Source organism: Lepisma saccharinum, chromosome 18 (assembly GCF_977018435.1).
Source record: "Lepisma saccharinum chromosome 18, izLepSacc3.1, whole genome shotgun sequence".
Taxonomy (NCBI): domain Eukaryota; kingdom Metazoa; phylum Arthropoda; class Insecta; order Zygentoma; family Lepismatidae; genus Lepisma; species Lepisma saccharinum.
In genome coordinates this window covers 5992129-6010291 of record NC_139246.1, presented here as the reverse complement: position 1 = coordinate 6010291, position 18163 = coordinate 5992129, and the positions used below count along the sequence as shown (strand labels likewise).

At 38.6% G+C, this 18163-nt stretch overlaps 1 protein-coding gene across 1 annotated transcript in view; it reads left to right on the top strand.

Annotated features, from left to right (window-relative positions):
* Positions 1-17782, top strand: part of LOC146002364 (uncharacterized) — a 630594-nt gene extending 612812 nt beyond the window's left edge. The window contains exons 17-18 of the mRNA XM_083140085.1: positions 1040-1120; positions 15009-17782. Coding sequence (XP_082996211.1) covers positions 1040-1120; positions 15009-16286 — 1359 coding nt within the window. The 3' untranslated portion in view covers positions 16287-17782. The remainder of the gene's footprint in view (positions 1-1039; positions 1121-15008) is intronic.
* Positions 17783-18163: the final 381 nt, after the last annotated feature.

Genomic DNA, 18163 nt, shown 5'->3' with positions numbered 1-18163 from the left:
TTAACAGCTGCTATGCACAAACTGATGGATAGATTACTCTGCCCCTCTGCGTGGTCATTCAGAACAGTGCTGCCATCCTACGGACAAAATAAATTCTCGATAAATCCAATGTGGGACTTTTACCAGCCAAATTCCAGGTACTTTTTTTACTGAAGGTATACCTACTAAAATTTGATTGATATTTGATCTAGTGGTTGAAACATGTATGCATGTTTCGTGTTTTCTTTATTCTCAACATCGCACCCCCTGAATTTCATTCTGCCCCCCTTCAGCACCTCTAGATGATTGGTCCTGGTACCGACGATGCCCTTCGACAATTTCATCATGTCATCACTCATCCTCATCTTCATGATTAGCCAAGAGTGGCAGAAAAGCAAAGTAAAACCAAATCAATCACAAAGGACCTCCCCGATAGCATAGTGATAGCATCCTCACCTTGTAATCAAGGGGTCCCAGGTTCGATACCCGGCGGAGGCACATAGTGGTTTGGATCCCTCTTTAAACTGTGTGTCCAGTCCCGATTAGCCTTGCTGTGCATAAAGTGGACTTAAAACACCAATTCAATCAAAAACCAAATCAATCACAGTCTCTACTTTGGTTATTCTGTTTGAATACGAATAGACTTTACTGTATTCCTGTTATTAACTAAAAATAACAAGTTTTCTGATATTTCTTTAATAATATATATATATATATATATATATATATATATATATATATATATATATATATATATTGAAATAAACAATGACAATTTTGGTAGGTACAGGGTTGTGGGAGGTAAACAGATTGGTTCGACAATTCTCCTGACAACCATGGACGGACTTCATTTTCTGCTGAGGAATCATCATCTTCCTTTTTCCTTTGGAAGGTTTTCCTAGTGAGTTATAAATGTTGCTGTAATTTCATATAGTATTTAGAACAAAGTACTCTTTATACAAAGTGTATTAAAATTGTCACTTATTGAATTCCCCACAAATTAAGAATGAAATGTGAGTATGCACTGAACTTTTTAAAGTGTACAATTGTTTAATTTCAGAGTCCATCTCATCAAAATGATGATGAAGGTGATGATGGAGATGAATCTGATATGGATGAAGATTTTGACCATCCTTTTATGGTATGTGATATTTACTAGAAATTAGTTGTGAAATGAATTGTTTTCAAATGTATATGACATAGAGTATTTTATGTATATTTTTTAAAGTGATGTATTGTACTTGATCAAGGGCCATATGATCGCCAAATAGAAGTTGATAGCAATGTACCTCACAATGAATGTTTTCAGTAGCGAAGCGTGACATTTTTACATAGTTATTGCAAGATTTGCCAAACGTCATGGTTGATGTTTTAATGAAGAGGGAGGGAGGGGCACAATATTTCTATGCGATGAACGTCCCGAACACTGTCAATTCAATGTAAAAGCTCATACCACAGACCTTATAACTACAAAATACATAATTCTATCCCATACGATGAGAATTATTAAATATAATTGAAACTGAAATGAAAACACCTCATCTGTAGTGTTTAAAGGTAAGAACCTTGATGGTTCGCCTCCTGTTGTTGTTTTGATAAAGAAAAGCAGATTTCATATTGCTCAATATGTGCTTTTCCTCTTAACAAGTGGAAATAGCAGACATTCACAGTGGCGTGCCCAGGATTTTCGAAGGGGAGGGGGGGATTACATGTACTTTTTAGTAGTCATTCCTCAATTCCTCATTTTGCCATCTTTTCCTGCCTGTCACGATCTTTTTTTTCTTTTTTAAGAATATTGAGCCTAAGCAGGGATTATGACCCTCACCAACCCCTCCTTGAGCACGCCACTGGACACGCAGAATAATCTTGATGGCTCCAGAGAAACCCTGCCGTGGCTGTATACACGGGGATGGGTGCTAAAAAAAAGGGCCTGTTATGACCCAGGTCTGCCTGTTCGGAAGTGTTCAGCTGTTCTCGGCACAGGCAGAAACCAGAGGGATTCGCACCATTTCTGCGATGAGCTGAGGCTTCTAACACCATTGCCTTCAATAGAAAACTTGACGGGTGGGTTCGGCATGAGGGGTAGTAATGGGCCCTCATTTCGATGCACTAAGATTAGCGAATCTCTTGCGTATTTCAAGCTGTTTCATGCTGTCGCTTGGCTTATTTCGCACAAATATGCACGTATTCTGACTTTTTTTTTTTTACTTCTTCTCTAAAATATTTAAAATGCAATATTTTTATTATCTTGCTTGGTCATCACTGTATCTCCCGATGACCGGATGCTTCGCCTCTGACTGTTTTGTAATCATACATTGAAACATTTTATATAATTTATTGTTTGCAGTATAAAAGTAAAAATATGTCATGAAAAAATTGTATGTTGATGCAAGAGAGTGATAATGTTCTTTACACAGCCAGTAAAAATGTGCTATGCTATTATCAGGTAAGTAAATGTAGAGGGAGAATCCCCTGTCCCTTCTGGTTTCTGACCCCGCTCTATGGTTTAAATTGTTTTGCACTCAGAGTGAGCTGTTACATGGATCCTGAAAAGAAGTTACTGAAATTCTCCCTCCTGCCCTAAAATTTTTTCCAAGTTTCACATTAGTTACTCTTTGCATGTCCATATGCATGTGAAACAACAGAGGATATTTAAATGTAAGTTAGTAGATGTTCCATTAAGACTAGTATATTCTATCACATATACACAAGATATTTTGCACAAAATTGACTTGTTTCTTTGAACAAGTGCTCTCAGTTTACCAGCCAGGTTAAATCAGCGTTAGCATCCAATGATTCGAGTGCATAGATTGCTATCATCTTCAGGGAATATTGATTAGATACCAAGTGTGAGGTTAAAAATGTATGTATTAAGGCTTGGGTGGACGCCAGGGTTTTACATGTGCTTAGAACATTCTAGATCTTCGCGTGGTGTGCTTTCACTATTGTCTAGACATTATCAATAGTTTAATAAATTTTCGTAATCATGAAACTATTTGTAAGGAGATGTAATTTTTCAGATTTTGAAATAATATAGCCATTTTTTGAAAGGAGATGAAATTCGAAAACAAATGCCAAAGGTTCAGCCAAGCTTTAAGAGGCAGAGCTTAGACTCTGTATTGTGATTGGTTTACTCTGGATCCCCGTGTTCTGTTGGCAGATGTCTTGCATTTATGGAGTAGTGGATTCCAGGCAAGGCAGATCTGGAATCCCACGTCTCAGTTGAGATTCATGTTTTCTCGAACAATGGCTATACTCCTTATAGTTGTGTCCTGACTCTTCCGTTCGAGTAACAAGTACATTCGGCTATGATTTTCAGGTTTGAAAATAAAATTCTATGGTCCTCGGTAATGCTGTGTTCTCCAAGTACTGATTTTTCTGGTTGGGACAGTCTGTTGTAGCATTCATTGATGGTTGTTACGTCACTATTCAATGGTGCATAGGACCTTATACGAGTATACAGGGTGTTTCTAAAGGTCGTTTACAACGCTTGGGAGGTGATTCCTCACACGAAAACAAGCAAAAAGTCTAAGTTCCATTTTTACGACTGAGGCTTCGTTTCCGAGATAGGAGCCTCGCAAAAGGTGACAAAGTGAACGTCACACCTAACTGGGACGAATACTATCACAGATAGAGAGGCGGTTCCAAGGGAATCATAAAGGAATCGTATGTGCTCAGTCCGGAAGTCACTATGAAAAGTTCACTGCACGCATGCGCAATGGAGTCCTCAAAGGAATTGGGGATTTCCAGCAACAACAATGCATGGAAAAGGTATGTAACGCAGCAAGAAGGACCGTGACAATGAGAAATGCGTTCAAGACAACACATCCCGACCTCAAACATCAAAACATGACCACCGAACACAAAATCCGAAAAGTTGAGCACGGTTGCATACCCCAGTTACACGCGAGGAATGAACGAATCATGTCATGTGGCATACGAGAGACAGGAGGAGGGAAAGAAAAACACAATATCAGATGATTGCGACAACGTGTATTTTTACACGCGACAACTGCGTAATATCCCCCCCCCCCACACACACACACAACAAACAACAAATGCTACAATATCTTACGCACAGACAGTCCGTGTCACTGTACACCAACTGAAGATGTCACTTTCACCACACAAAGGGGGTGGGGAGCAATACCAAAAGTGTTCTCACTGGTATTTGCCGAGGGCAATAATCACAGACGGTTTTCAAAATGTCTGCCGTTTACTTCTACGCAGAGATGACAGCGACGAATCAAGGATTGTCGAGTACGAGCAAACAAGCCAGGTGTACCGTCGCGGCGGCGACGTTGATGCGAGCAACGAGGTCCTCAGCTGATGTGACAGGTGTGTCGTATACGAGGGTTTTCATTTCTCCCCAGAAGAAAAAATCGAGAGGGTTGAGATCTGGCGACCTCGGTGGCCAAGGCACAGGCTCATCCCTACCAATGAACCTATTGCGAAACACGTCATGCAGGAAATGTCGTACATTACGATCGAAATGAGCTGGTGCACCATCGTGTTGGTACCACATTTCTTGCCGCAGTGCCAAAGGTACGGTCTCCAACAGTTCAGGCAGAACCTCACTAAGAAATGCATGATACGTGCGACCATTCAGGCGAACAGGGAGAATGTATGGTCCAATTAAATGATCATGTACTATCCCGCACCACACATTCACTGAAAACCTGTGCTGGTGATGGGCCACAAAAAGTGCATGTGGGTTGTCAAAGTCCCATACATGACTGTTTCTACTATTGAAGACATCCATCCTGGTGAAAATGGCTTCATCTGTCCACAATACGTTTGCCCCGAAGTGAGGGTTTGTGTCCAGCTGATGCAACAACCATTGGCAAAACTCCATACGAGGGCGAAAGTCACGAGGTAACAGTTCTTGTACTTTCTGCAGTTTAAAAGGGTGCATTCCTTCATCTGACAACACTCGCCAAACATTCACATGAGACGTGTTTCGTGCCCGAGCGAGCACTCGCGTACTGGTGCCAGGATGTTCTGCGACCGCTGTTAACACATCTTCTGCAAACTGATGTGTGCGTACACTTCGGGGTCTTCCAACTTCTTGTCGCGGTGGTAACACTGACCCTGTTTCACGCAGTCGACTGTCCACTACCTGAAAGAAGGTGTGAGACGGTAAACGTCTATGTGGAAAGCGTTCTCCATAAAGACGCCTTGCCTCACGGCTATTACCACGTGCCTCCCCATACATGAGATGCATGTCTGCTAGCTGCTGGGTCGTATACGCAGCCATCTGTGTAATAGGGAGCTGGAACTGCAAAGTATTGTTTTTGTTTAACACTGGCACACTGCACAAATTGGCCGTATCACCGTACGAACACCACAGACCAATTGTTGCGATACTTGACTTGCCCACTCCACCACGTCAACTTCTTTCAATGCAACATACTAGTACTCTTCAATGCGTATGACAACCTAGAGCGAACTGCTGATCATATCCCAGCACCTGCAACACGATTGGGACGACTGCCGGAGAGAACCAACCCTTCGAGCTCCTCTCGCGGGAACAGCAGTCATGAAGGTCAAACGTAGACTATGAGAGCCAGACTTGCCTGTGCAGCGCTTCCAAAACTGGTCTCTTTTACGTCACAATGATCGCGTGCGAACACTTTTGGCATTGCTCCCCACCCCCTTTGTGTGGTGAAAGTGACATCTTCAGTTGGTGTACAGTGACACGGACTGTCTGTGCGTAAGATATTGTAGCATTTGTTGTTTGTTGTGTGTGTGTGGGGGGGGGATATTACGTAGTTGTCGCAATCATCTGATATTGTGTTTTTCTTTCCCTCCTCCTGTCTCTCGTATGCCACATGACATGATTCGTTCATTCCTCGCGTGTAACTGGGGTATGCAACCGTGCTCAACTTTTCGGATTTTGTGTTCGGTGGTCATGTTTTGATGTTTGAGGTCGGGATGTGTTGTCTTGAACGCATTTCTCATTGTCACGGTCCTTCTTGCTGCGTTACATACCTTTTCCATGCATTGTTGTTGCTGGAAATCCCCAATTCCTTTGAGGACTCCATTGCGCATGCGTGCAGTGAACTTTTCATAGTGACTTCCGGACTGAGCACATACGATTCCTTTATGATTCCCTTGGAACCGCCTCTCTATCTGTGATAGTATTCGTCCCAGTTAGGTGTGACGTTCACTTTGTCACCTTTTGCGAGGCTCCTATCTCGGAAACGAAGCCTCAGTCGTAAAAATGGAACTTAGACTTTTTGCTTGTTTTCGTGTGAGGAATCACCTCCCAAGCGTTGTAAACGACCTTTAGAAACACCCTTATATTTGAACATTCAGAGTGAAGCATACACAAGACAGAATCTAAGCTCCACTTCTCAATGCACACACATTTAACCTCATGCTTGGTCTTAAATTAACATTCCCTGAAGATGAGAGCAATATAGGACTCCAAACGTTGGAAGCCAATTCCAATTTAACCTGTTCTAATCATGTCACCAGGAAAGCTACAATTCCTACTTTAGGGGAAGCAGTCAGGCCAGTGATAAAATAAATAAGAAAAAGTATAACCTCCCAATAATATAATACTAATTAGAACACTTAAATAAAAATGATTATTAACATGGGTATGTTTATTATGATAAATTAAAACTATTATAAATTAATAAAAAATTAACTGATTTATTATTATTTATATTATTATTATTATTAATAATAATAATATTATATTCATATGGATGTACTTACGTTGGTGATTATATGATTTCCGTGAAACTACGTTTCGGCATGTAACTACTCCCTTCATCAGGTAGACAGGCTATGCTAATTTAATTATACCATTGGCTGGATATAACTTAGCAAAAACTCTTGTCACTAAAATTGAAGAAGTGGGAAATAACACAGAATTCAGTATTAATAATTCTAAGGAAGTAAAAGAGAATATCAAAAATCTAGAGTTAGATAATGATGATCAAATAATGAGTTTTGATGTGGTAAACCTCTACCCTAGCGTCCCGAGAGACAAAGCAGCCGACTGTTTATTTAGATGGCTTAGAGAAAAAGGAGTAGATATAGTTGTAGCTTGGGAAAATGTACGGTGGTTTTACCTATGTACTAGATATAACTATTTCAGTTTTAATGAAGAAGTGTACATACAGAAAGAGGGACTAGCCATGGGCAACCCTGTTTCAGGGATTGCATCGGGGATCTTCATGCATTTTATAGAAAAAAATGCCTTAGAACAAATGGTAGGAAATATTAAATATTTCGGGAGATATGTCGATGATGTTCTGATTATAGGGGGAAAAGCTGACCCCCGAATTAAATTCACAAAAGAAGAGATGGCAAAGGATGTAATGGGCTTCTTAGATTTAAAAATCATCAGAACCGGAACGAAAATTAAAACCGGGGTTTTTCATAAAACCCTTGCCGGATATTTATACATTCATAGCAAGTCAGAACATGCCAAAAGAACAAAACACAACGTCTTTCTTAACTTTTTTGGGGAATACGATTATGCAGTCAAAAAAACGAGAAGGAAAGAATGGATCTATAGGATGGGGAAAAAGAATGGATACAAAGAGGAACATCTGAATAAGATACGCAGGAAGAAGCGCACAAGATATGTAAAAAGGATAGGGGAGAGGGGGAAGAAATGAACAGTGATAAGGGAAAAAAGATGCAAGAAAACAAAATTAATAAGAAATACAAATATATCGGCATTCCGTATTTCAAAGGAATTTCAGAAAAGATAGAAAGAGTAGCTAAAGAATTTGGAATTAAATGCGGGATGAGGGCACCACGAACGGTAGAGAAACATTTCACACACTATAAAAGGATGGAAAAGAAAATGAGAATAAAACGGAAAATTATGCAACGTTCACCCACGCAGAGCTCAGCACCACAGCGCAGGAGTACTGGTGCTGGTTGCGTTCAACATGCTAAACCCTGCAGTTGGGTGGTCGGCAAAAGTTTACCCATATGTGCTAACTGATTCAGTCATAGTACGAAGACTCAGAAATATCTCAGGGTTTGCTGGATGTAAAGAAAGATTAAACCAGGATTATATATATAATATATATATATATATATATATATATATATTATATATATATATATATATATATATATATATATATATATATATATAAAGTTTATTATAATCAGAAGACAAAGATGTCCCTTAGCACACGAGTCTTTACCTGTATCCCTTATGTGCATTTACCTGTACCACCTTTATACTGGAAGAGAAAAGGGGGGGGGGGACAGGGAACATCCAATTCATTCCTCGCAGTGAGGCGCCAATGGGGAGTATGGGGACCTAAATTTTATTTAGGGCCTGGTCGCCGCAGTTGTCACGGCCTGAAAGACAGAGTAGGTTGTACCCTCAACCACAGCTGGGAATTGGCCGAAACCAATCGGTACCCCAAATAGCGGGCGCTGGGTAAAAGGATCAAGGATTGCCATGACCCCCCCCCCCCATGTTAGCGGGGAGTTGGCAAGCCACCTGGTGTCTCCTATGCAGGGACGGCAGGTTAGAAAAGAAGATCCGGGTGCTCCCAGTCAAGCCGGGCAGGTAGTATCTGAGCACCTATCAGCCAAAGCGAGCGGACCAGGTAGGTAGGTTGCTGCTAGGCTCTTCTTTTTCTTTCATCTTTCTTCTTACTCCTTCCTTCCTTCCTTCCTTCTGGGATGGCTTCTAGTCTTCAGGCTGGGAGGCCAGTTAACCCTGGAAGTTTGCCCGTTGACATCAGGGAGCCAACTGAACTTCGGGCCTCGCTGCGCTGGCTTTATACTCGCGGGGGTGGCGCATTGGTGGTGAAAATTTTAACTATAAGTACGTGTTGCTAACTCATTTTTTTACATATTGCAACCTTCATACTGAGAAACATCCAGGAAGTGACATTAAGAAAACACTAGTGGGAAAATCACTAGTTGCACGTGTCAATATAAACTAAAACTGTGTGCATTCAGACAATACAATTGATATTGAGCCTCGCAGGACTCTTCAACAAATTGAACAGTATAAATGACAATAAATGATAACATTCACCGAATACAGCGACCACGCAGGGTCGAAGCTAATAAACGTAGAGGTGGATCCGTTAACACATTTAAACTAAAAGTGTACACTTCGCAGGGACTTTTAGCATGCACTCTTTATCCAAACCTTGTTAACAAAATACAATATTGCGACCGCGCAGGGTCGTTAAATGTGGCGAGCACGCAAGGTCGTTACAATGAAAAAGGAGTTTATAATATAACATGTTCGTGTAATAAAGAATATATAGGTCAAACTGGCCGGAGCATGAAAATTAGGTGGGGGAGAATGACAAAGACATAAAAGAAGGAACCCCAAGAACGGGACTATCAGAACATGTGATAGAGGAACAACATGAAATTCAGAAGCGAGAAATAATGAGAGTTGATCTTAAACCATTAAGTAGGAATGTATACGAAGCAGCGTATATCTGTAAAGGGAGGGACAATAAACTAAACAGAGAAGACGGGAACATTGATGAAAAATGGATTAAAATGTTCAAAAGGTGGGATACAACTAGAGAAAAAATCGGCTTCCAGGTCACCCCAGCTGTGATCAACGCGTCTCGCGAAATAATAGATTTCGAGCTAGATATGACGTAACCCAATGGAAGTAGGGGGGGAAAGGGAGTAAGAGGGAAAAACACTGCACAACTTCCGGCATTCCATGAGAGGTCTCCATAGACAGCTGTACTGCGTTCACCGAGTCACTACTGGAAAAGTGTTTTTAACGTGTTTTAGAACATTTGTTTAGACTGTTTTTACCGATTTTTACATTAGGTTTCCAACGTAATGGTAGGAATAAGGCACCTACACATGTTCAGCTGCCTTAAATCACATTTCAACCTTTTTATCCATTTTGACCATACCTCTTGATCCATGTCTTGTTTGATGCAGCCAATGGTATAATTAAATTGGCATAGGCTATCTACCTGATGAAGGGAGTAGTTACATCCCGAAACGTAGTTTCACGGAAATCATATAGGTATTTTATAAAATATTTTTTTCTTTTTATATTGTACTGATAATTTATATTATATCCTTCCATTCATCAGATGAGTGAATATCGAGCATATGTTTTTCATTTTTCTTTTTTTTTTACATTTCATACAGTTAATGTTTTTTTCAAGAAAAACCTTTAAAAGTTAATGAAACTTTTTGTCAAGTATAAATGTGCAACCTCTCACATACAATTCTATTTTTTTATTATTATTATTATTTTGAAAGCTGTGGAACAATTTATTCTTTGGTTTAAATGGTAGAAAAACAACCAGATTCCTGCATTTCACATTCACTTTTTCAATATATTTAATGTAATTGTTACTTTTGTTATTCTGTTTGGATACTAACTGAATGAACTTTATTTCTTTATTTATGTCACATCTTATTAACAATAAATATAACAAGCTTTCTGTTTTTGTTTTTTTTTAGCCACGGTAGCTCAGTCATTAGGGCATCTGACTACCATGCAAGATACCCAGGTTCGATCCCTGGTGGGAGAGAACCAGGATTTTTTTCCACCTGTTCAAGTGGCTCCGGCTCCCACCCAGCATCGAATAAAGTGGGTACCTGGAGAAAACTCTGGGGCATAAAGGTGGCCAGGGGTGTGGTGTTTATCATATCACCCCCACTTCGGCCATGATCAAGAAAGTGTGGGGCCCTTTCTCCACTCCCCCTAACGCTTTCATGGCATGGTGCAAAGCACAGGGAAGCTCTTTACTTTTTTTAATTTTTTTCTGTAACTTGAAATGAATTATACCCATTTCCAGGGGGGTGGGGAGGGGGTTAAGTGACATATTCATGTATTATGTAAATTTTTTTATCTTCATTTTTTTCATTTTTCTGTTCAATTGTTCTGTAGTCTACTTTTGGTATCTATACTCTACTTTCAATATTTTGATGACAAGAGATGGAGTTTAAATTAAAATTTGCGCATATAAGATATATCTTTGCTAATGCATAATATATATACCATATATATATATAATTCATCTTCACACAGTCAGACATTGTCAGTCATTATGTGGTAGAGGTTAAAGAAATGTTAACTTAACATTAAACGTGACAAAAGCTCCAACATCTTATTTTAGATTTCCAAATTTTCAGATCCGCCTGGATCCTTCCTGAATCTGAAAATTTGGATATCCAAAATAAGGTATGTTATCTTTTCAACTTTAATGTTAAGAAATGTTAATGTTTGAAGAAAAATGATAATTTATTACTGAATATTCCAAAACTCATGGTATATAATTGCAATCTCCACTCCCTACTTTAGGTTGATATGTTGAGTCATTTTCCAGATATTTTCTTTGGAAAAACATTCCAGTTTCACAGATATTAATGCTAAATGCAAAAGTAATAAATCCATAAGTTTAAACAGACGTTACTCTTCAACATTTTAGTCAGATTTTCTTTATAAGGCATTTTCCTTCTTGCTTTTGATGTAATACTGTATAAAACCAAACAAGTTGTTATGTATACTGTTAGGAAAGAGTTCATGATGTTTCATCACTAGGTTAGGTCTCTAGCTTGAAAAATTAACTTGCAGAGTAGTTAGCACAATGTGCTACAATGCCAGAGATCCCAGGTTTGAATCCCAGCCTGGACATGGGTGTGCCCCTTCATCAATTTCATCATATCGTTCCTCATCCTCATCTTCGTGATTAGCCAAAAGTGGCAGAAATGTGAAAAAAAATAAACCAAATCGATCAGTCAATATTAACTTTTGATAGCCAGGAATGCAATAAAAATCACAATGCAAAATAACACATTAAAACTGATATTTCAATGGATTCAAACTCCTGTGTTCATTGTCCTCCATTCATATCATTGACAACGAAAGTGGGAAACCTACAAAACATTAGAGTTCTAATGTGTTAGTTTGGTGCCATGTTTTATATTCTGTTCCTGGTTATAAATAGGCAAGAGGATCCCTATCCATATGGTATATGAACATATTTAACACTGGAACCCTAACATGAAATTTGCACTCAACTTTAGTTATAACATGGGGTTGCCTGTAACTCCACTTTATATATGAATGGCTTATTGCAGAAAGGGACCTGAGTCACATTTTTGAGGTATCGGAGTTAATTTTTTCATCTCCACTGTGTCTAGCAGCATACTGCAGGGGGGTGCATTGAGGGTTGCAAAATTAACTATTCATTATGTTGAATATTTGAGCCAACAACGGCACATTTCTTTCTTACACTATTAATATTATACGATTTTTCATTGTTTTTCTCAGAATTGTGCAAAAGTGACTCAGGTCCCTTTCTGCAATAAGCCATTCATATATATATACACACACTCTAATGTTTACTTTATTTTTTTAGCAGGATTGCTTCAAAGATGCACAAAATAGCTTCTGCACTTACTATGTGTTCCTATGACTAATAAAATAGAAGTCATACACGAATACAATACAACAAAATACATCATAATTCAATGTCATGACAATGTTCACTGCAAGCTGGGGTACCATATTTTACACACCTGTTTTAGTGTAAACGCCATGAAAACTGTCCACTCAAGGTCATGCCATCCAGGTACAGTGTTGCCCATAAGCAACAATTTCAACTTTCAACAATAATTCCGAAAAAAAAATGTTAGAAAATAGTACTTAACGTAAAGAACATTATGAGGTATTTTTTACACTGAAATACTTTCTTGGCCAATTAGAAAAAAATAAAAACATATTTCCACGAAATTCATGAGGAAATTATTATTTTCTACTTCAAACTGTAAAACAATAATGGAATCAGTGACGCAAGAGGGTTGGAATAAATAGCGAAACATTCTTAAGGTTCATAAATGCCTACAGTATATATTTCATACACAAAATGTATAAGCATGTGAAGTAAAAAAGTAAAATGTTCCAAGATTCCCAAAAATGTTCCGGTTATGTAATGTAAAATATAGTCGCTAGTTAACTCGCGTTCTATTTGATCATGTAAAATCTTTTAGCCAGAAAGTTTGTAATAAAACCTTGAAATTAATTTTAAGAACACATACAGCATCTTTAGAGTGACATGAACTGTATTTTATGTTTTATTTGAATGGATTTTGCCGCACATCGATCTTGCGCTCATCTGAGCCCTGTCTCTGACGTGTGCCTGGCTACATTTACTTACTGGGGGAACAAAATATTTCCCGCATGTCCACATATTTGTACTTCGTCCACAGTAAGAATCATCACTATCTCTCTCTCTCTAACAGTGGCGGCATCAGGATTAATCATCATCTAGGGTGCTGGGGGGAATGCGGAATCAAATTAAGGGTTTGCGATCTTGAAAATAAAGACAATATCAAACAAACATGTACGGATGTTAAAACCAATCAACTCTTAGAAGGTTTCCATAATAATATGCCATTGAAAGTGAATTCTATCATAGCAATTGGCTTAATCTTTGTGTATTTGTGTAATTTAGCACCGATTTTCTGTCATCTTTAACCAAGATGATGAAGATGAGGATGAAGGATTGGATAACATTTATGAATGGGCACTCACACCAGTGAACTTCAGTGGCGAGAGCAAAATTCAGCCGCTTATTGAACTGTGCCACCGAGGCGGTGTTTCATTCTTGCAAGATTTACACTTCAAGAAAGTGGTTATAAAATGTAAACCAAAAACGACAAATGGGCCGACTGAATAAACAAAAGGGGAAACAATTCTTAACAACAATGCAGGTGAAAGAGAGACAGCAGCCACTGATCTTTGTAGAGACTGCCGCTACTGCATCAAAGCAAATGTTAAAATCATCCATTCCAGTGCTTTTGCGTTCGCGTTTGTAACTCTTTGTTGGTGACTCTAAGACAACGTTCACACCTCGAGCCTCTGCCGAAGTTAAAATACTGCTGATACGTTCTACAGACTTTTCAGAAACCCAACAAGCTTCCACCGTCAGTTTTTGTACTTGTATAAAGTTCATGTTCTTCCTTGCTTCTTCGTTATATGCAAGATTTCTGAAAAGCTTGTAAACGTTTCCAATGATTACCTTACTTTGTTTTTTTAATGTCCGTTCGCCAGGCACGTACACCACCATCACTCCCACCTGCTATTGTACTGCATGTAGGATGCTGCTCCTCAATGCCATTCATAATGAATGCAAAACCAAATAATCCGTACACAATACACAATCGAAGATGCAATCAGCTGCATACGTACAGAGCACGAAGTGTCGACCAAGCAGCTTAGTAGAAGTGTGACAACCCTGGAGGGCCAGGGGTGTGGAGGAGGCAAGGGTAAGCTCTGACCTTGAATGGACAGTTTTCGTGGAATTTACTTTAGTTCTTCTATTCTGGTGAAGCACATTGACAGTTGTTTTGCTGCAATTAGAAGACCCAGCACAGGGGTTGTGAGATAGATCTCTCCGACATTATAGAAAACCAAATTTTGCAGATGATGGCAAGAAAAATTACACCCTTGACGCTAACTTAGGGTTACTCATCACCCCAAGAACGCAACTGGTACAAAATAATGTCTTACTGGCGTGAATGATAGCAATCACCTAAGACACTGGCCCGAACATATAAAAGTACAAATAGTGGGGGAGGAATATACAATGGTTCAATGTTACAATCCTAATAACACTGCAATTACAGGGTGTTTATTTTCTCGTTGGGGTTTCTGGTCTCCCTGTTAGGGTTCCAGGATTAAGTGAGTTAACTCATTGTCACTACTAAATGATTATCATTGTAACAATAAACCATAGTGCAACAGACCTGTGAGAGCCAGGGCTACCTACTGCCTGCCGGCTTCACTCCCATGAACCCCCAGTTGTTGTTGTAGGTTCCCATGACTGGGTTATGCTACTCATTCATAGCTCCCCAATTTCCTCATGATGGTAGGTGGCCTCTGGTCCCATACACTGGCTGAAATCTCGGGATAAAAGTTGTTACGCTTCCCGCCACGAGACTCAAACCAGCACATGTCCTTAAATCTTAACATTTAAATTATTGTATTGTATTAACAGTTTCCAGAACTCATTTCTTAATTATTTTTATTTCAGAGAGGTGATTCTGTGGATACTGTGATAATGTCATCACCAAGAAAGAGGCATCCGGTTACTGTTCCAGAAACCAGTTATGTAATTGATGAAACGTACATGAAGAATATTGTTGAAGAAGAAAGTCAAGGTGATCCAAGTCAGTTTCCATCCACTGACCATGAGCAATTATGGCAAATGGAATTTGGTTCAGCAACAAATCATGCTCACTGGCAGGATGACGTGGTGTTGAATATCGAATCGTCATCCTCAAGCAATTCTGATGAGGAATCTTCGCCGTCAGACACGTCGACGATTGTGTCACCTACAGCAACCATGGACATTGAAGAGCAAGAAAATAATCAAGATTGGGAAGTGCAAATGCTTGCAAAAGAACTTGATAAAATAGAGCGGCATCGTGAGAGTCAGGAAATTCATCAACTTGAGAACGAAATCAAGGAACTCAAGGAAGTTGTTAGAGATAGTGATCTGAGTAGCTTGTCGCAATCCGAGTTAAATATTTTAGAAAATTTGCTGCAAGTTGAATCTAAAAAAGTGCGGGCAGTGTCGAAAGCGTTGAGTTTCGATGATGATCATCACCATGCGGCAGTGGACAAGAGACGAAAGTTTCAGCAGAGTAGAAGTAAACCTTCGGGAATGTTCAGTAGCTGGGACAGCTTTGGTGGCAGAGTTAATAATGCCTACTCACCTCAGCAGGAACTCAGGGCGAATATCCTGAGGAACAAAATACGTGAACTGAAAAGACGAATCCAACTGGAGGAATTCGAAACAAGTGGGAAACAACCGTCGAAACAAAGTAAAGCACGTATGGTTAAGCAGCAGAGCTTGAGTGAACAATGTTTGGATTCAAATAAACAACGGTCCGTCAAAAACCGCAGTGGTCCAAGAAGAAGTGGAAGTTTTAAGTCAATTTGTGTGTCTCAGATGGAAGAAAAGACAACACCAACAACTAAAGAGAGCTCTTTCTCCTTAATATCTTGGTTGCATAGAAAACAAGCAATAGGTAAGCAATTTCTCAATGCCCATTCCCTAGAAGAACCGAAACACAGCAAACCGCCAACCACAGTGCAGCGTAGAAGTTCATCCATAGGAAGCCTGCCTCGTTCCTTGCTTCCAGGTTTGGGCAGTTTCTCACAGTCAATAAAAGGTGTGACTAGGACCCCACTATCGCCTGGTGATAGTGATAGACCGGTAGCTACCATATCAGAAGTGTGCAACTTACCACCAACTTTGTCTTTAAGCAAGCCTCAATCACCCACACAGAATGACGTGAACATATGAAACCACTTCTTGTCATTCCCCCATCTACTAGAAGGCAAATTTCTGAGAAAACTAAAAGAAGTTAAACAAAAATTTCCTTCTGATTTGCATCATGGTGTGAATAGTTTATTTCATAAGTAAACATAATGTCCTTTGGAAATATATTCCTAAAGCATAAAGAGACCACAGTAACACCTATACAAATTCTTAATATACTTCAGCATCCACATGCATTAACTTATATTGGATGACATTTATAAAATAATTTTATTTATTCATATTTCTTTATTTGCAAGGAAGCAACATGAATGTTATCCATTCGGTTGAAAAACTTTAAAAACAAACAAAATATTTGAAATTGTTGTTTGAAAGATTGTATATTTTAATCTGTTTGCAAGAGAAACATGATCTACTCTTTAAATATTTGTAAGAATGTAGCAACACATAGCTCCGTTTGGCAAGCCAGGCAATTGCAAGATATATCTGAGTATCTGAGAGGAAACACGTGACTACCAATTTCCAGCTTAAGATCATCTTAGCTGAATCGCCAGATGATAAAACGAGTCGCACGCAGTCTGTGGATGAAACTAGTCAATGCAACAACACAGGCTGTAAAGGGGAAAATTATGGAGAATAACTATATTTAGGAAAGAATGAGAAATGTAGCTACTATTCTTGGAAAGGGGTAAATATGGTATATATTATTTGGTCATGTGTTTAATTGAATTTAAGTAATTAAAATCAATTTTGAGTTCATTTTCACATTCAGCTTCTTAATATTCCAAGTTCAATAAATATTTATGCTGATGAGAAAAAAAATGTTACCACGTTAGGTCTCATTAGGGATATATAATTAGTGTTCATTAAAGTAGATTCTATTGTTCAAATCTTACGTTAAAGTCACGGTCTTCATTCTTTGAAGCAGACGAGATATTCAGTGAAAGTGGTCTCTTGATATAAAACACTGAACTTCTCTTTTCTTACACTTCAAACCAATATTTAAATATTTTCAAAGTACATTTATTTACCTTGAATACAAAGAATGTTGTCAGACATCGTCAAGTATAACTGTAGTCATCCCCGCAATAACATTATCCCAAACTGCATAAATCTCCACGAAAGCCGCCATCTTGCAAGATCTTGTGCAGATGAAACAAGACAACTTTTCCTTGACTTGCTGCAAGATGGCTGTTACCGTCTGAGTGGCTGGATGCTCTTACTCTGCAAGACGTAACATCAACTTCCATCTGCTGGACGCTAAACGTGCAAGATCTTCAAGATGACTTGAAGTTGTGTGGCTCGCCGAATGGGGCTATAGTTTGAATCTTCTATGAGAATACTCATTGTTAAACAATGGCATGCAACATTGCATGACTTTTATGAAAGTTTTGATTTGACAACAATGGAAGGTACATTGCAAATATTAGCAAAAGGATGTTAATTTCCATTTTGTTATAATAAAAATTTAAGATGTATATTATTGTTGAGCTGAGAAATGTACAATTTTCAGTAAAAGAAGGAAGTATTTTCTTAAGAGCAGTAACTTTCATGTTATATATACACAATTGATATAGGTATTAGATAATTTTGAAAATTTTAAACTAACCAAGAAGGTAGCGTAAAGAATTCCTTTTATTATTTTTACATTAACTATATTGTTGATAGTTTTAAAAAAATATGTATTTCATTATTATGCATTATAGCTATAATTTTTAATACATAATTAAACGTACATTTTTCTAATACTAACTAAAAATATATGTATTAGCCGTCCTTTTAATATAGGTAACCAGAAACAAGAATTAATTATAGAAAGATGAAACAAACTATTACTTCTGTTCAAATTTTCTTTTATACTCGCATTCCATTTAAGATTACTTAAGATTTTTGTGTTAAAA